This window comes from Microplitis demolitor, chromosome 1 (genome assembly GCF_026212275.2).
Source record: "Microplitis demolitor isolate Queensland-Clemson2020A chromosome 1, iyMicDemo2.1a, whole genome shotgun sequence".
Taxonomy (NCBI): Eukaryota; Metazoa; Arthropoda; class Insecta; order Hymenoptera; family Braconidae; genus Microplitis; species Microplitis demolitor.
Genome location: NC_068545.1, coordinates 1 through 20,993, shown reverse-complemented (window position 1 = coordinate 20,993; position 20,993 = coordinate 1). Strand labels below are relative to the sequence as shown.

Sequence of the window (20,993 nt, the reverse complement as noted above, 5' to 3'; positions counted from 1 at the left end):
AAAAATTTATAAATATATATATTTGTTTACTTAATAAATTAAATAAATTTATCAGCTCTTAAACTTATATCTCCTAGGGAACACTTATACATGCACGTTTGTACGGATATATTTATATGAACAAAAAAAAAAACCTAATGAATGAACGAAAGAACGAATAAACGTCTATCACGTCCAATAGGCGTTGGACCAATAATTAAACCAGACATGCTGGCAATAGCGTATCTCACAATCTACGTGAACTGACTTAATTTTCGTTAGTTCTGGAACCTGCAAACCGGGACTGCATATATATGGTGATAAATTTAACGTATGTGGCCAGGCACCTGCTGGTTACTAATTCAGCGACTTTATATCGTTACATTTCAGTTATATTCCACCTGATAATAACGACAAAAATAATAGTTTACTTGTTCTAATTGTTTACAATTTATATTTTTAATATTGTGATACCTATTAAAATTTATTAATCAAATTACATAAAATATTTTTAACTTTTTTAACTTGTTGCTAAGAAAATTGAAAATTAAAAAAAAAAAAAAAAAGTTATTGGTTTCGGTCCGATTTTCAAAAACCAAGTTTTAAACAGATCTCAACGTTTTAAGGTCCTAGAAAGTTATTCTGATTATTTTCAGGAGGATGTCCGAGTGTATGTATGTATGTACGTATGTAAATATTCTATAATTTTCGAACGGATAAATTGATTTAGATCTTTAAGGTAGCATTCAACGCGTCTTTGAGTTCGAAAACAGCGGCAAGTTTCTGGGCTGGCCTGCAGGGTCAGCCGGTTTTAAAAACTTTTTTTTAATAAATTAATTGTGAAAAAAATATTTTGCTTTTTAAATAATAATAGCAAACAAAAGCATGATAATAAGAAAAACAATATGACGAATATAGTGTTGCAGACAACGATGTATTAAAAAAAAATGTATAACAGTTAACCTCACCAATATGTCTGATGCCGCTGATTGAAAACCCGACTAACAAAATTGATTCAAATCCATAGTGGAACTCGGGTAGTTGTTTAAAATTCATCAATTCCGTGGGATATAACCAATTAGATCACACACTGTGAACTGAAATGCTGGTGTGTCGTGAAACCCGTCATTATTACGTACCAAGTTCCACCTGCAACGACGTCCATCGTTTTACACGGACGTCGTCTATAGGATATAGATATATGTATAACAAGGGACTAATGGCTACTACTACTACTACAACACTATTATTACCATTAATAATAGTGCTACTTAACATTAATACTATTTAATCATTAACCAATATCTATTAAATAATTTTAATTTTATTCCATTTAAATCACGTCAACATTTTGATTAATATCTTTCTCTTCATCTTATAACTATAATTGATTAGTCGATATATTATTAAATAAAATAAACTCACCTAATTCCACCGCGAATAGTATCATAATTGAGCATTCGAGTTCCATGCCTCCATATTACATAACCAGTAGGATGAGGAACTTTGCTCACAACACATTTTAACTCAATCGTACTGCCTGCTTTGTAAAATTTGTCACCAGCAGTTGCACCGTGCTCGTCAACTATTTCAACACGTGGTACTGTAATATAATAATTTAATTTTAGATATTATTTTTACAATAAATAGTAACAAAATACATTTAATACACAACTATATTTCACAAATCAATATACTCTATTTACTCTCAACGTAAATATTTAATTATTATTATTATTATTATTATTACTGTTGTTGTTATTATTATCTATATATACTAGTGTATATTAAATGTACCATATAGTCCGAAGGCAATTTGCTAAAAGCACTGAAGAGAAATAAACTAGTTCGCCTGTGTGGTGAAAACAATGAGCCACGAAAAAGCTAGCTCCACTCTTACACGCATGAGAATGATTCACTCAGCTTAAAATGCATAAAACGCAGATAATACTACTACTACTAATAATAATAATAATAATAATAATAATAATAATAATAATAATAATAATAATAATAATAGTAATAATAATAATCAAACACGTAAAAATATTGCATAAAAAATGAAACTTCTGACAAGTTAACTATTTAATAATTGAAGTATATGAAAGTTTTAAGTCATATATATTTAACTACACAGAGTAAAAATTGTTAATTTTCCCGTTTTCACGTATGTATTTCTCAATACAAAAATATTTGATAAAAAAAAATTTTACGATGTCATTATAGGCATTCCCTCTACATGAATATAGAAAAAATTGCCATTTTTTTTTCTCCGAGCAATTGAAAACCGATTATGCTGTTGAAAAGTAATTTATTTATTAAATATGTATAAGAAATGTAGACATGTGATAAAAAATTTTTTTTAGTATAAAGGAATGTAGAAGAATTAAAAGTTTTATATTTTTTGCTTTATATCAATCCGGAACTTTATTTGAATCTATACCACCGTTCTGCTTTGACAGAACTTTCGACTGCTTTATTCAACTATTGGACCCATAAATTCGACACACGATGTTAGTAAATCAAGTATATATCTTTATGAGTAGAATTCCACACAAATTCCTATCTACTATTCTGCTACACGTGAAACCATTAAAACCACAACTGACAACCAATTTCAAGTTTACTCTTAAGCCAATAACCAGCTTGGTCATAGTTGGACTAGATATTTTAGTTTACTCACCACACACAACATACCTATATAAATTTTGAATTAAGATAAATTATTAAAATAAAATGAACCATCTAAGTTATTGTGTTGAGAACTGCAAACATTCGAGCAAAAAAAATGATTGTAAATTTTATGAATTTCCGGTTGCTGCTTGGAAATTGAATAAAAGAAAAAAAATAGATAGCTGCAATAAGAAAGGAAAAGTAAGTACTACACAGAAAAAACGGATTTCTTTGTGCAAGAAAAATTTTGAATTGTGAAATAAAAACGAAAATTTTTGTAGGACTAAAAAAAAATTTCTTGACATAAGACATTTCTTTTCGCTCAAAAAAACTTTTTCTTGGCTCAAGAAAATTTTTCCTCACTCCCATAAAATTTTCGTTTTCAATTCATTACGCAAAATTAGTAAGGGCAAATAAAAACTTTCTTGGAGCGAGTAAAAAATTTTTAGACCGAGAAATCATTTTTTTGTGTATCATAACCTTTTCAGTCATGAAAGTGACACTTAAAATTGTAGACATCAGGAAATTAATAGGTTTTTTTTATAAACACTTTATTATTATCTTTAAACAATAATTAAGAAACTTTTCATTTTGAGATGTTAAACATTTTTTTATGTATAATGCAACCATTTAATTCATTTATTTAGTTTATTTACTTAATATACTTTAAGAAATCGTTCGTTATCTGTGACAGTTTTTAAAATTAATTTCATGTTTTATTTGAAATTACATATAAAGAAAATAAAGATTTATTTTATAAATATAAAAGAATTTAGGTAAAAAAAAAAAAATATTAATATTAGTTTTTTGAGAAATTTTAATTTTATATGATTATTTTACTAAACTTTGACAGTTATAACCAAATTTTCACTCAATTTCAAGTATTTTATTTGGTATTTCTTATTGATTATACTTATTTTTTGTTAACTGAATTGATAATAATTTATAATAAGAATTTATTAAACTTTTCACTTGCTTTTTATATTCATAGAATTTTTTTTAAGATAAAAAATTATAATTTATAATGCGAACTCCTATCAAATTCTATGTTCAATGTATTTCAATATCTTCCTTTAGTTCATATTTTACTTGTCGCTGCTGTTGTGCACGGAGCGAATAGATGATTCCTGGTGATTGATTATTGATCATAAAATAAATTACAAACTGAACTAGTTATGTACATCTACATATAAAGTTAAGTATCCTCATTAATTTATTATCAACAAAACCGATCGTATTGTTATATAAATACAAAACACAATGCTGTTCAATGAAAAATCAAAATAATTAATACGTAATAATAAATTTATAATTTTATATAATAGAAGTGCTATACTTAATGTCTAAAATCTATAATTAATGTAGTTGAGTATGAATATTTTAACAAATATAACTTTAGAGGGTATATATAAATTTATTTAATATATTTTTGAGATATTGTAATTTGTCTAAACTGTGAAATAATAATAGAGGATAGAGTATAATATGTCATAATATCTGTTAATTGGCTTGGAGTAGTCATTATCTCTATTGCAAACCTCTTGTAATATATCTTCTACCGATGTCTTTCTTGTCGAATATATCGTATTGTATAACAACATTGTTCGATCGATGTCGTTCCATACCATCAAGCAGTGTACCATCAGTAATAGTAGAGTTGTAACAGCCGTATCAATACCAATAGTATATATATATATATATATATATATATATATATATATATATATATATATATATATATAGTAGATGAGAAGTAGTCGAAGTGAGGTCGCGGGTACACGATCAGAATACACGAGAGAGCAAATTAAAGAGAATGAGAATTATAACAGCAGCCTAGTGATACACACTCATTGGTTCCGTGTAGTAGCAACAAGGTTTGCATTAGTCCTACTGGTGTGTATCATGTTCCTGAAATGTCCACTAGTATAGACCATAGGTATACTATACTATATACTGACTTACGTACGCATCAATATATAGATACTGCGTGTGTACCCACACACGACGGAAGCACGCTCCGTAACGTAATTCTACGGATCACGTGATTTCCATGTAATGTCAATTTTGTATCTGCGCATTTACCAGCAACAAACTAACATCCAATTACCTATTCTCACTTCAGCCAATTAAACATAAACGGAAATTTAAAAAAATAAAATGTATATACACTAACGCAAAAAATTAAAGGAACAGAAAAATTTTATAAATTTTTTAGTGATTTTTGAAAGGCTGTATAACTATGTGAAAAATAATAGTATCGAGATTTAAAAAAACAGCATTTTATAGCTTGAAATCTCTAGTTTCGGTGCATTTTCATTAAAATTTTATAAGAGCTCCGGTTAGTGCACAAACATGACAAATACCGCGACACAAAAAATTTCTTAATTTTTTTTTTTTCTGAAGAGCCCACGGACCGTGGAAAAATTTTGTCAACTAAACCAATGCATAGGTCGTTTAGTAAATTTATTCAGCTTCAATTTGGCCTTTTTTTTAACCGTGTAGGACGATTTGTCGCAGAGATATCAAACGTTAGTTTATATCAGGAACGAGAAAATTCTTGTTTTAAGTAATTAATAACTACTGATATGCAATAAAATTTTAACTGTAATAAAATAAATTAAATCATTTAAGGTAGTTTAATTAGTTTAAGTGACGTAAACTAATTGGACAAGGTTTATAGATGGATTGTAAAAAGTAGAAAATATATAGCTTAGATAAATCTCCGATAACCACCGCATCGATTTATACTCCTCAAGATAAGAAAAACAACTCTTTAGATGACGTGTTTGAATTTTTTTATTATTTTTAGGTCAAATGATAGTATTCTTGAAGAACTGTAAGAAAAACATTTGCCGATACAAACAGGACATACTTGATAATAAACTCAACACATAAAATTAACTGTCCTGGGAAAAGGATAAACGTACCAATAAATCCTATCCGATTACTTTAATGTTATCATAAACGGATCTATTATTAAATGTTTTTAAATTCAACGAACCAATAGATTTATTTAGATTTTACACGGAAAAAAAAGAAATTTTGCTGCAACAGGAATAATATCAGATTCATAATAAGGGTAATAATGTGTATTAGTGGAGTTAAGAGTAACGACGGTAATATATATTTTTTTCTGCACACACACACACACACACACACACATGTGAGCACACACATCCATGCACATGCGCACACGCATTCATGCACGAACATGTGTGTAGACACGTACACACCTGCGCACACACATCTATGCGCACGCACACACATCCATGCACATACGCACACATAGGTAATCATATGACCAGATTATCAGATAATAGTAATAAATGAGAGTAACAACAGTTTCAGACGTTGCCAAATAATCAGTATGAGTATCTGCTTGCTCTGGTATTACTACTTGACAATTATTGTCACTCGCACTCTCATTTGAATCTTTATTCTTTTTTATTTGGAGCAAACGCAATTGGCGCAATAATAATATTTCTACCAATAGTATTTATTAATTTTTATAACTATATAATTATATAAAAAATAATACATTTTTTTACAATTTATCATCAAAAATTGACTTGTCAATTTTCAGATAACTATGATTACTATTTTTTTTTCTTATTTTTTTGTCATCACTATACGACGTTATATTTTAGTTTGCATAATTCCAATTTGCCTCTTGAGTGAACAACGATCAACTGACGTCAAGTAAACGATGAACGTTCAATTAAACGAGAAAAATTATTTTTACTTATTTTATATTTTTTTCGTTAGAAACTTTTCTGCTACTTTTATTGGAAATAATTAAAAATTTTCAAATTTTACTAAGATCATATTTTAGTAATTTAAAGAGTGAAGTAAATCTTTATCTACATTGCACATTCCAAAAAGATTGACAGCATTGCCATGATGGTTTTAAGCTATATATACAACTCAGTAAGAACATTTCCGATTTCAGCACGTAATGGTGACGGCGATATAAATTAATTTTAACATTTGACATGAATACACTGGTAGCAATTTTATATTGACTCAAGAAATATTTTCTTGAGCCAAGAATTTATTTTTGAAGAAAACCAATTGTCTTGCTTCAAGAAATTCTTGTCTTGATTTAGATTTTTTTGGCTCTAAAGATTTTGTATCTTTGATGGATAACTCTCGTGTTTTTACCCGAAACTATATTATCTTCAATCGATACTATTGAACTCTTCAAGCAAGACCACTTGTCTTCAACTAAAAATGTCGTATTATTATTTCAAGAATTTTAAATTTTTGGATCAAGTAATAATTCCTTGATTATTTGAGATTATAATCTTCCAAATATATTTCTCTGCAGCGATTTTATATGGTATATCACTCAAGTAATCAATCATAAAGTTTCACAAAACTTTGAGTCAGGAATAAACTTTTATAAAATTAATTTACGTCTAACTTATCTTGTGCAGCGCATTAAAATTATCTATTATCAGAAAGTCGTTATCTTATACTAAAAATACATTAAATATTAATAATTTATAAGTGGTTGATCGTTATTTATTCTCTCTCTCTCTCTCTCTCTCTCTCTCTCTCTCTCTCTCTCATTTAATAAAATCTTATTTATATTGAAGATATATTATTGATAATAAATGTATATACTCATAATTCAAACAGTGACAAAATTTTTAAGTTTTTAATACAAATAGATCATATACTTGAGTAATCTATTCTATCCAATTAAATATCACTTAATATTGAATAGATATTTAGGTTACTTTCAATTAGAACTGCAATTCTATTTAAACCAATGTTTCTTAATAATGAAGCTATCTAAATTTCCCGCAAATATACTATCTTAATAGTTAATTAAGATATCATATTTATTATCGACATATAAAGGGCGCTCACACGCGGAAAATAATGAAATTAAAACAGAAAGAAACTGCCCACCTGTCAAAAAGATCGGGTAAATCAGCATCCATTTTTATTAATCAGTGTCAGTGCGATAACCATTTATAATCGTATAGTGTTTTCAGTTAAATAAAAAATACTCAAAGTGATGATAAATGCTAAATGATTTCAAAAAGAGAATTAGAGTAAATAAAATTTTTTTGACGCAAAAAAAAAAAAACAAAGCTTTCTGTTCATTAGTCTGAGCACCGGATGGCAATTTACTGTGGGACACTTGTAAATTTTGTACCAGTTTTCTTATGATCCGGTGTTACAATGCACCCATTGTAAAATTTAATGGAAATTTTTCACAGGGTAAATATGTTGGAAAATGAGAGATTACAATATTTGAAAATAGTAAATATATATTTATAGAACTTATTAGTAATGTATCTTTATTTATGATAAATTAAAAAAAAAAAAAAAATATTTTTTAAAAGGGCCATGTACCTATATGGTACACAATAAAATAAATGCGACGATGATTCAAAAAACGTATTTGCTCCTTCTCTGACTTAAAATTCAAGTAGTAACGGGTTGAACATTTGCCAGCCGTAAAAAGCTATCCAAATCGGTGATGCCTTTTTACCAAGAAATTATTTGCTAAGTTTTAGAAAAGCGCTTTTGGCTACGAAGATTCTTTTTTTCTCGAAAGAAAAAAAGCACATGAGAGACTATTGTTGGTGGTCTTTATATTAAATTTTATTTCTATTCTTTTATTGAGGTTTAATTTACTACTGGCGTGGCATTTTTTAGATATTTTATTCTTTATACGTTCTACTATAAATGGTCGTAGTTAAATCTAAAATAATTATATCACAAATTTTACTATAAATATAGTCATTTTTTCAATATGCTGTTCTTTTAATTTCCATTTAGTTGTCTACATAGCCTAACGTTACAATAACACTATATCATTTTAAATATTAATCATTGTTCTCTATACTAATAGTTATCGATTAAGAGAATAAAAAATGTTTCAGACTATCATTTTTATTAACTGTACACCAAATTTTATTTTTATTTAAAAAAAAAATAAAACTGAATAATTAATTTAAAAAATATATTAATTAGAATTAAAACAAAAAGAAAAAATTTAATACAATTACTCACCGGAAACTGTCAAATAAATTGTTTTTGTCAAGGGTGGATGAACACTAACTTGACACTCGTAAACGCCTGCGTCTCGTTCAGTCGCTGATCGTAGTAATAACCGCCAATCGTTTGGCATTTGATAATCCAGTGAGAACCTGGAATCACTCGAGTATGTGTGAATACCAAAGGTTAGCAAATGAAGCTCGTCACCGCGTCTACGAACCCATGAAACCTAGAAAGTAATCAGCATAAAATTACATTACTTATTGAACAATTGCTTTATTATATATTTTTTTTTTTATATTTAATAATCATAAAGGAAAAAAATTATTTTATTAAAATATATATGTAATAAAATATTTACTTTGAATATCATTAAAGAAAAAAAAAAAGATTCAGTGTATTTAAGTCCTCAAAAACTCGGTATTTCCTTACGTACCCCCTTTTGCCCCTCCCTTCCCTATATATATATATATATATATATATATACATTTTTTCTTTCTTGTAAGCCATGTATGATCGTTTATTAAAAGTTTTAAATATTCATTTATCACTATTATAAAAGGCTGAGTAGTGAATAATTACATCTTAAGAACTTTCTGGACTCGACTAAGCCATACATTTACTATGCGTATGTACTATATATACAGTCGAATTCCATTAAGTCAGATTCCATTAACTCGGAATTTCCCCTTAATCCTGACCCCCACTACGGGCTACGCTGTCTTCCACCACTGATCTCAATATAACGTTATATAGAAATCAGTGATTCTACCCGATGCTGTGTATTAGTATGTCTGCGTCTATTTATATATGCAACATTCGTGTGGACGTAAGAGCCTATGCGTGTAGTTTACTCTTTAAAAGAGAAGCGCATTTGATAAGTCGGAATTTCCAGGAAATTTCGGCTTCTCCGTAGACAAACTGCCCGAGTTAATGGAATTCAACTGTATATATATATATATATATATATATATATATATTCTCTTTCTCTATTTTTCTCTTTGCATCGTTCGTTCACAGGCATGCGATTCAAAAGTCATATTAACTCCGTACCACCGTGTGACCTCGTTTCTACTACATCTAATTGCGAACTAAAATTCATCAAGATTGTTGAAATATATTTAAAATATATTCCAACAACTAAAAGAAGGAAGAAATCACAATTTATATATACATATATATATATACGTATATATGTAGCGATGACTCTTTAGGATTAGATTGAAACAATCACTGCCAAAGTCGCTACATACTAAAGAGTGCTACGTTGTGAGTGATAATGACAAAGGGAGAGATGGAAAAAGGATTTGTGGGATGAGATGCGTTTCGTCTAAGTATATCATAGCTGAGACTTCTCAGTTAGGTGTGTCTATCGTACACCCCACCTAAGACGTCAAGTTGAAAATTACATGTTGGAAATGTTATATATTGAAACAGGTATAGGGACGAGGTATTGCGAGAGGCGCGAGTTGTACAATGCCACCTCGCAGAGTGAAGCCGAACCACCACATATATATAAGTACACCTAACTAGAATTTAGAACATTCAAATGAATAAATAAAGCTGTTACATTAGTTAATTTCAAATGAAACTTCAATGCTATATAAAGTTATATCAAAAATAAAACACGCCTACGAAAAATCTTGAAATCACTGGTATTTGCGGTATTTTAATAATTTATTATTTAATCATTGTAAGTCAAAAATTACAATATGAATTGGATCACCAAGGGATGGTTTTCTTTTTATTCGGCAATTGAAAGAGTTAAAACTGAGGGGGTATAAATAAAAAGATAATTTTTTTTTCTTTAACTTATACAATTTGGATTGTAACCTTTGTCAATTGATAAGTAACATGGTATATTAACAATTGTTAGTGATTGGATTTGAACCATAGTATCAAGTATTCGTTGTAATTTTATATATACACTGAAAGAAAATTCTAGTAAAATTTACGATGTTAACATCGTAATCGTGGGCTAGACTTTCATTAGCATCAATTTTTAAATCTCTCATTTTAAAGTTTACTAAGTAGGTTATATTTTTTACTATTCAACATCGTAATTTTAACAAAATCTTTAACGAAAGTCTAGTCCACGATTACGATGTTAACATCGTAAATTTTAGTGGAATTTTCTTTCTGTGTACTATTGTTGTTTCATTAGAAAGCAATAACGATGATACAACTTAGTAAAGTATTTTGTTGAAGATGGATTCTATGTTCATCGACCAATGAATCGTAAACGATGTGTAACGATCAGTGTTAATCGTTGCACCGAGTGTGCAAAACCACGTTCTCTCTCTCTCTCTCTCTCTCTCTCTCTATTCACGCTTATCTCTATTACACGACAAAGATTACGCCACCAATAACGAATAACGACAGGCATTTATCGAAGCATAAAATGGAAAATTTAGTTAACAGTCAACACCTGTATAACACACAAGGGACCAATAAAGCTTTCATCATATATTTGCAGTGATATTTAATACATGCTGTATGATGAATCTATGGTTGCTTACATAAACAGATGTCTACTTATAAATATTTTTTATTACTTTATAAGAACAAATTTTGAAAATTAATAATTTTGTTACTATTTATTGAAGCTTGTGAAATAATGTAACTATGATATGTGTATAATATGACATTTTTATTGTCCAATTATTATAATATATTCCCGATATTGCTGTTGTTGAGCTAAAACAGTGATATACTTATCTTCAAGTGCACTGTAAAATACTAATACTAATATTGTAATAACGATAATAAGATTCATTTTAGATTGGTATTAAAACAATTAATAATATGTCATAAAAACTATAAATATTATTTAATAATTTTACTAGCACATTATTTGCATTTAAGAGAAAAAATTTTATTCACTATCTCATTGAGTTTCAAGTGTTATGATACAACCAACGGTATTAGATGAAAAATGGGTCGGACAACGGATATCCGATTTTGTAAGGATATAGCGTCCATTCCGCTTTAGAGGAAATGAAAACGAACTTATATGTCATAGAAAAGTCTTTTTCCGCTCTTTATATTTAACGCTCACTATAAATACTATATCTATGTACATATATAAGGGAAAAGCTAAGAAAAATAGTGTGCCCAAATATTTTAGTAAGCAGAAAAAAATTTTTTTTTTTTCGTTATCTTTTTAAAAGTACTTTATCTTAATTATTGTAAATTTAATGATAATAATGACTAATTTATATTATTGTAAATTCAAAAGATTGATTGATATACAGCGAAAGTGGAATTAGTTATTGAAATATCCAGTTATCATAGCTTTCAAACTGGTTAATCATAAAACAATTCATCATTTGTAAATAGAAAAAAAAAATAACTTAAATAACTAACTTTGTAAAGGATATAAGTACACAAAAAATAAATAAAATACATATATTAATTAATAGATGGTGTTAATTGAAGAAATAAATAAAAAGATCAGAGGGAGATTCAGGAATGTCGGAAACGTGAAAGCTTAATTAAACTATTGGAGTGTTCAATTCAAGCATAAGAGTAGTTTGTGAGTGGCTCATTGTCTTAAATGTACGCGTTTACCGGTGAACTATTGTTATCGCCAGACCCACCTGCTGAATCTCAATACAATGTACCGTGAATAGTGATAATTAAAAGCTAGAGAAAGCATCATATATACTCTATAACCACTACTGCTAAAATATTCAATATATATATATATATATATATATATATATATATATATATATATATCTTAATACACAGTCGTTCAGCTTTTATGCTTTGCGAGCTTTGTTTTCATAATTTCAATAACACATAAGGAAATATAAGCATAAACTGTGGAACTGTATGTTAATGCGATAAGCTAGACATTTTGAATGAACCAATAAGAAAATCAGTCTGTCGGTTGACCCTGAGGGCCAGCCCCAAAACTTCCCGCCCATTTCGAGCTCCTTGAGCTCTTCGAGCTCGAAAATACTTTTGTATGCCTTTGTTTTCGAAAAAAAGAACATTTTCTACCATTTTTTCTCCAACGGTTTCTCTTGAACGAATGAACCGATTTTGATGGTTGAGGTAGCATTCGACGCGGCTTACAAAGTTTCAAAGCTGATTAGATTTTGGAATCAATCCATCGAGCAAATTAAAAGTTATTAAAAAAAAAACATTTTTGAAAAAATTTTATTTTTGAAATATCTCCAAACGTACGCTACCAATTAACCTAAAATTTCCAGTGTTTATAGTAAATAACAAGCCGCCTCGAATTACACCTCAATGATCAAAATCGGTTCATCCGTTCAAAAGTTACAGAATATTTACATACGTACGTACGTATATACATAGATTCTGACATCATCTTGAATTTAGTCAAAATAGCTTCCTAGAACCTCAAAACGTCGTCATCTGTTGGAATTTCGATTTTCACAAATCGGGGTGAAATCAATAACTTCCCGAAATTTTTGAAAATCTTCATTTTCTTAGCCGGAAGTTAATAATGTCATTTATGTGTCAAAAACTTAAAATTGAATCAATTTATCGTTCAATTTAATTTAAATACAATATATTTATTAACTTAACTTTTTTTTTCTCTTCTTTTATTTGCATTCTTTTTGATTTATCTATTAGAATTTCTAAGTCCTTTAAAAATTAAACAATTATACTAATTTTCATTTTCAGTTTACTTAATATCTCAGACAGATATTATTTATATTATTGAGATGGTACAAGTATGTATAACAACAAAAATTTTCATATTACTGTGTACTATACACACTGAGATTCACATTAATCGTGAGTGACTGAAAGACTATAAAATAATTTCATCTTTCAATGCTTTTATCATACTTTTTAAGCTCATTTGCATTTATGAGAGACTCAAGGACTACTTTAGAATTTGCAAAGCTATGAGTATTCGTAGGCTTTACATATATTATACTTTACTGCAAGTTTTACAAAGCAAAAAATGTCCATTCACCGCTAAATAAAATTCTATATATATATATATACTATGTGATAGAGTAATCAAAAATATTTCTTTTGTTAAAAATATTTATTTTTCTCAGTGTGCAATTGTGTACACTTATATGTGTATACTTACAGTTCTTTTTTGCAAATTTTCAACTCTGCAATGAAAGTGCACTGACGCACCAAGTTGAACGGTAATATTAGCATCAGGATCTTGAAAAAACGGTCTGGGCTCAGGTGTTGCACCATTCTCTGTTGTAGGTTCTTCTATTCCATATGTCTGAAAATAAATTTAAGCATTAAATTAAATATAAATATTTCTGTATTATGTAAGTTTTTAATTTTTAAATAGTAATTGGAATAAAAAAAAAAAAAATATTATGCTATACTCTCTAAAAGTGAATTAGCGAAATTCACTAGCAAATAGGGAAAATTCAATAATTTTTACTAATTCAGAGAGTATAACATATAGCAATATTATACTGACCTCAGTAAACGGTGAACTAAGCTCATGCCAGAAAGATCTTGGTAAATTTTCTAATCCTGGAAATGGTTTAGATCCTTAAACAAATAATAAAAAATACTATATATTAAAAATAATTACTGACTAAAATTGTACATTAAATTTTCGAAATTATCATCACTTTATTGGTAAAATTTTAAATAAGTAATTATTTTTAATGTGTTTTTCTCTTGCGTTGAGTTGATATTTTGAAAAATTTATAATTGTCTTTTGAAATATATATAAATTTCGAAATAAATGAAGGATTTCAAACAGTAGAGTTTATTCGTAAATGCAACTTGGCAATGTTTTTTTTTCTGGTACTGATTATATTGTGGTAGATTTTTTCATTGGTAGAGATTTCAAGACGGTGGATATATTTTATTGGAGCGGAAATTTTCTAGATAGGCATGTTGCGGCTGACTTCAATTGGGTAGAGTTTTACTTTTGATATAGGGTCGCAAATTTCCTATCAAAACTATTTCGGATCTTAGGTGTAGTTTTGTTTGCTTCAGAGATAAAAAATTAAATGCAAGAAGTCAAAAATTCCATGTTATTTCAATGGGAAATGTAACGTGATTTCGGCACGGTTTAATTTAAAAATTAAGAGCTTGTTTAGATTGGATAATTTGTTTAAGGGAAGAAACTAAAAGTTTAGGGGGTGGCAGCAAAAAAAAAAAATAGCAACTCGTCAAATAATGGACACCCTAACATATATATATATATATGTGGTACTATCCTCGATATATAGAATATCCAATATGAAAAGTTAATGATACTCGTTATAGCATATAAACACTATAGTGTTTTGATGTTTTTTTTTGTACACAATATTAAGACGCGTTTTCATTTGTTTCTCTATTCGCACTCAACTGGATAAACGGTACTATCTTTGTTGCACTTGTACAGTAAATGTGAACTTTGTCCAAGCTTTTCTCGTAAACAAATGGAAGTTATCAAAAAATTCAAGTGCACTTCGCTAGTTCATAGAGTAAAGCATCGGGTCTGTGTCTTTATTTTGGGTTTAGAGCTTTTATTTCAGAGAAAAGCTGGGACAAAATTATCTGAAAACCGTTCTTAAATACATTTTGTTAATTGACAGATCTATTTGAATTAAATATATATTTTAGCTAGATTGAACTGCGTAAAAAAGTAAACTTGTAGCAATGTTTAAGACTTTATAATGAAATAGATCAACAAAATAATTTGCAAAATTGTATGGCACTCAAAAATTCGGTTTACGCTCAAGAATATATTATCTGAAATCTGAAATTCTATACTTTTAATAGGTTGGGATAAAAACGTTTTCGAGAAAAAATATAAAGAATGATTCGTGCTGGCATAAAGAATAAAACTGCCATAGCTTTGAGCTGACAATATTAAAAAACAAGTCATTTTATAAAATGAGTTTTTATAACAATAAAATAAAAATCATAAATAGGCAATGGAAAACAAAAAAAAAAAAAAAAAAAAAAAAGTTAAAGTAATTTTTCTCGATCCATTTCGACATTACTAGATGTAAAGTCATTCATCATTTACTACATAAGATACACCCTTCATGACACATTTTTTTTTTTACTGTAGTAAAAATAATATTAAGACACTATTAAGAAGAATGATTAAATAATAAAAAATTAATAAATTTATTATTATATTTAATCGATTCTCACCTGTGGCCACTGCAGCTACCGAAAGACGAATCAAATGAATGAAAAATGCGGCCAATATAGCCAATATATTTCTCAACTTCATATTCGATTTTCAACTCATCTCTTATTTTTCTTGATATTCTAAATTTTTGACGCCTTCTTAATCTAAAAATGAAAAAAAAAAGAAGTTTTTTTAGAAATTCAAATTATATCCTAATTATATTATTTATTATCAACTGTCCATATTATACAATTAGCTGTCGAGTTTAATAATGTTTAATTGTTAAATAAATATTTGGTTTTATCTACTAGCAAGTAAAATATATTGAAGTAACCTTCTTACACTAACCTAATTAGATTTACTTATTAATTTAATATAAATGTTCTGGTCGATGTCCATAATTTTTGTCTCAATTTAAGAATTTTTTTGGATGATAAAATAGTCGCTTAAAGTTTGCACCACCAAATATTGAACTGAAAGTGATTAAGTGTCTCGACAGTCAAAAAAAAATTACTGCAGTGTGAGTTTGCTTACATATAAATCAGGCGATTTAAATAACAATAATTTTGTATAAAACAACAAAAAGGACTGTAGAAGTGATTATCTAAAGGCATCATCTTGTTGCATGATTCTAAATATTCCATCGATGTGTTTTCCATAATATAAAAGTCCAGTGTAAAAAAATAAACACGATTTAATGTAAAATTACATAAGTGAAACGAGTGATTTAAAAAATTCGACAGTAGAGCCCAACCTCTACGCTTCGGGTTCAAGGTGTACAAAATAGATTCAATAGAAAGGGAATTATTTTTTATTAGGTTAATTATTAAAGATTTTTATTGATTCCTTATAATATTGAGCTTAAAAATATTTAATCAATTAACAGTAAATATGAATTTAATATAATATAAATCATATTCTTTTTATTTAAATTACATTTCACTATTTTTATTAGAAGTTCTTTTTAATTATAACAAATACGTTATTTTGTTAATAGTTTAGAAATAATAGATAAATTAAGTAATTAACAGTATAAAAAATCCAAATGATAATAGAAATGAATTTTTCATGCTGTTAACTGGATGTGCTTCAACTGAATGTGCCAAGCGCACGATCAGAGAATTTAGATATGATTTATCGAAGAGATGTTATCGAACTGTGAGTGAATCAAAAGCACTATTTAATAAAAATAAGCGAAAACTAGAGAAATAGTAGAATAGTAAAGAAAAAAAAAATCAGAAAAAAATAACGATCTCATTTCTTACAGCATACAATAATTTTTTAGTTTTATATGTATACGTGCAAATAAATACTTGTGTATGTTTGTTTTTTTTTTTTATGTGAAAAATTATTATTTAAATAATGTTATTGTTATTAAAAGAACGGTTAATTATAAAAAAATCAGTCTATCGGTTGACCCTGCGGGCCAGCCCCAAAACTTCCCGCAGTTTTCGAGCTCCCTCACATTGTTGTGAATACCTTTCCGAGCTCTTCGAGCTCGAAAATACTGTTGTATTCTGTTGTTCTAGGAAAAAATCATTTTTTAGCATTTCTTTCTCCCACGATATCTTACGAACGAATTAACCGATTGAGATGATTGAGGCAGCAATCGACGCGTTTTATTGAGTTCTAAAGCTGATTAGATTTTGGGATTGATCGATCGAGCCATTTCTTAAAAATTTGAAAAAACTGAAAAAAAAAATTTTTTTTTTTTTTTTATTTTCTTCTATATCTTAGAGTTGAAATTTTCAGAAAACTTGACGACCAACAAACTCTTTTGATTGCCACCGTAAACTTGTTAATCGGTCAATTCATTAAAAAGATATTAAAAATTTACATCCATACACACACACACACACACACACACACACACACACACACACACACACACACACACACACACACACACACACACACACGCGGACATTCTTCTGAAAATAGTCAGAATAGCTTCCTAGGACCTCAAAATGTCGACATCTGATGAAAACTCTATTTTCGAAAATCGGGGTGAAATCAATAACTTCCCGAATTTTTGAAAATTTATAATTTTCTTAGCGGGAAGTTAAATATTTATTTGCTAAATAAACAATATATTAATTATTGGATTTATCAATATACATTTATATGAACATATATATTTATATTTTGTTACTAGTTTAGTATTTGTTTACTGGAAGTATATTTAAGTAGTTATCGAATTGAAATGTTATCATTTATAAATTTATATTTTTAACACAAGTATACATAAAATAATAATAATAATAATAATAATAATAATAATAATAATAATAATAATAATAATAATAATAATAATAATAATAATAATAATAATAATAATAATAATAATAATAATAATAAAAATAAAAATAATAATAATAATAATAATAATAATAATAATAATAATTTTCGCTATGAAAACGAACCATTATTAGATAACATGAATAGATTACAGTTAATTAAAATAATAAATAATTTTTAAGGCAAATTTGAGGAAAACATATTTGATTTTATGATAATGACACATAAATAATTGAAAAGACATTAGTAAATAGAGAATATTAATTTACTCACATTTTGCAGTAGTCTTGAAATTAGGAAATTTAATTATATTTGAGGTTTCCGTGGCACAAAGTAATATTAAATTTTTATTGCAACTGTAATCACAATTATTATTGGTGTAAATTGTAGTAATATAAATGTTATGACACTAATAAATCATACTTATAATTGAATTTACTCAATATATCAATAGACATTGCATTATAAATAAATTATGTCATCATTAATGAAAGTTTCAATAACAAAACTGTTTAAATAATGAACAATAATATATATTGACATTTTTGAGAGTATTGTTAACGTTTGAGTATTATTATTTCTTGACACTCGAAAGGTTAAAATCGAATAATAGCACATTAAATAAACTTGAAAACGTTATATTCACAGTATTATACATGCTGTATATTTTAATAAACTTCTTCAACGGACGACTATAAAAATAGAGCTTTTCGAAAATACTTATTAGTTGTTCACGACTGTCATTCAAATGAACGTGTATACCGGAATATTTAATAAAATGTAATTATTAAAGATGTTAAAGGTATAATTTATAATAAAACGAAAGTTCTTAGTACAGACACAATGAAATAATAATGATATGACTAGTAATGGCAAAGAAAAACAATAAATTATTAAAATAAATCCGAATTATAAATAAGAGTGGATAAAGAAAGTTATCAGCAGACTATTTTTTTCTGTTAATAATCTAATTTACAAAATATAATGTAATGATGATTTATTGTTAAGAAGCAAAATGTTAATTAATTAGTGATCAATTTACAATTATATTGTAAGAGAATAAACATTGAAGAGAAATAATACATAGTTCGCTAGAGATTTAAGCACAAAAAATTGATATATAACTTTTAATTATTTAGTTAATAAATAAAATATGAAGTAAAACTATCAATTGTCAATGATAGTACGAATTAAATATAATGAAATATATACAGAGTATATTAATAACGGATACGCAGTTCCTCGAAAGAGTTTCGGCGATAGACTGGCCGGTGACGCGGTAAAGTCTAAAGCGCATACATACGACGCATTGTCAGATGTAAAATGGTTAGTAGACAACGTCTTGTATACTCCATATATATACATATACATACTTACATGAATATATGCATACATACATATATCTATAGTATTACACACTTATGCACAAACATTATGATCTTTGATTTAACTCCAGTTTTTCAAATTCGCTCATTTTTAAATATATATTAGGCGTGTTGCGTGACATACCCCTACTTTGCGTGAAACGTAATAATGCTGCGGTAAGTATTTTTGAACCATAGTGTTCAAAAAACGTCCTTTGATCGAAAATGACAAATATATTTATCTTCATTTATCAAGATTCGGGTCTCAACTTCAAAAATAAATAATTTCCAGGATTTTTTATGGTAGTTCCTACTAGATGACATCATAATAATCAAAAAACGTCATTATTGTGATTGGGTATTCCTGACAGAAGCAAAGTTACGAGCTACTCTTTATAGAACATTATCGCCACCCATGTCCACATGTGACTGCGAGGAATCTTCGAGACCGGGGATATTATCAGAGTGGTCAAAGAAAAAAAACTTCAAAAAACGTCTGGAATTAGGTGGAATCAACAAAAAACGGGTAAAAACTGGGAACAGGAAAATTTCGAGAGTTTGACCAAGTGTTCTGCCTTCGGCCCCATGCTGGGGGCGGTCCGATAAATATTTGGTCCGGTCCCCAACTAGACAGCGTCCCCTAAGAGACGTGATCAACATGGAGGAATGAGTAGTTGGTCAGATTCTCTAATAGGTAGCGTCTCCTAGAAGACGTAATCAATACGAATCAATAAGTAGTTGGTCACATTCCCAAATAGACAGCGTCTCCTACAAGACAGCTAATGTGACAAATAATGTACTTTCCCTTTCCTTTCCCTTTCACATCCCCGTACTTTTCTAAGTTTTTATGAGGAAAAAAGTTGAATTTCCGTTAAAAATGATGGAAAAAATGTCTAAAAAAAGTTGGAAAAAACTTAGTAAAAAATTTCCAAAATTTCTAAAATTTTCAAAAATTTTTTTTAATGGAATTTTGAGTTTTGTGAGTGTGAAACGTGGGGGTCAGTAATGGATCCCCCTCCCCGCGGCCCACCCTACGCCGAGTATTCTAAGCCTCTCGATTTTCTCGGCCATATGAACTTTATTTAAATTATGGTTAAATTGAGCGGAAATTATCTTCGAAGATATTGACAAAGTTGTAATAAAAAAGTGTCGGAGGAAGTAGAGAAAAATGTTGTCTATCAAAAAAAAAAAATAAATTTGGGGGGTGGGGGTAAATTTTTTTTCGGAAAAAAATGATCGATTTTCGAGCAAAAGTTAAATAAAAATTCGAGTTGATTTAGTCATTTTTGATGTAGTTTCAGAAAAAGTGGTCGGAAAGAAAGTTCAAAATGGAGTTCGAAGAAAGTGTAAATTTAGGTGAAATCGAGTAAAAACGGGTAAAATCCGGGAACGGAAAAAACGTGGGAATTTGACCAAGTGTTCTGCGGGGCATGGGGCCGAAGGCCCCCATGCGGGGGGCGGTCCCAGCCAGTTCATGGTCACGTTCCCTAGTAGTTTGCGTCCCCTAAGAAACATGGTCTACATGGAGAAATAAGTAGTTGGTTATGCCCCTTTCCTTTCCC

The 20,993-nt window shown here is 28.4% G+C and overlaps 1 protein-coding gene across 5 annotated transcripts in view; it reads right to left on the bottom strand.

Annotated features, from left to right (window-relative positions):
• LOC103575552 (peroxidasin) overlaps positions 1–19,299 on the bottom strand; it is a 36,615-nt gene extending 17,316 nt beyond the window's left edge. The window contains exons 1-8 of one of the 5 annotated variants that reach the window (XR_001345129.1): positions 18,341–19,048; positions 15,790–15,933; positions 14,105–14,178; positions 13,751–13,897; positions 8,683–8,896; positions 1,405–1,582; positions 948–1,163; positions 59–380 (exon numbers count right to left, since the gene is read on the bottom strand). Coding sequence is in view for 4 of the 5 variants with exons in the window: in XM_053742934.1 (XP_053598909.1) it covers positions 1,405–1,582; positions 8,683–8,896; positions 13,751–13,897; positions 14,105–14,178; positions 15,790–15,871 (695 nt within the window). In the remaining variant the exon portion in view is untranslated. Of the gene's footprint in view, positions 1–58; positions 381–947; positions 1,164–1,404; positions 1,583–8,682; positions 8,897–13,750; positions 13,898–14,104; positions 14,179–15,789; positions 15,934–18,340; positions 19,049–19,150; positions 19,167–19,279 lie in introns of those variants that run through there. The other 4 variants (XM_053742934.1, XM_008555393.2, XM_014440901.2 and 1 more) reach the window with 4 other exon arrangements.
• Positions 19,300–20,993: the final 1,694 nt, after the last annotated feature.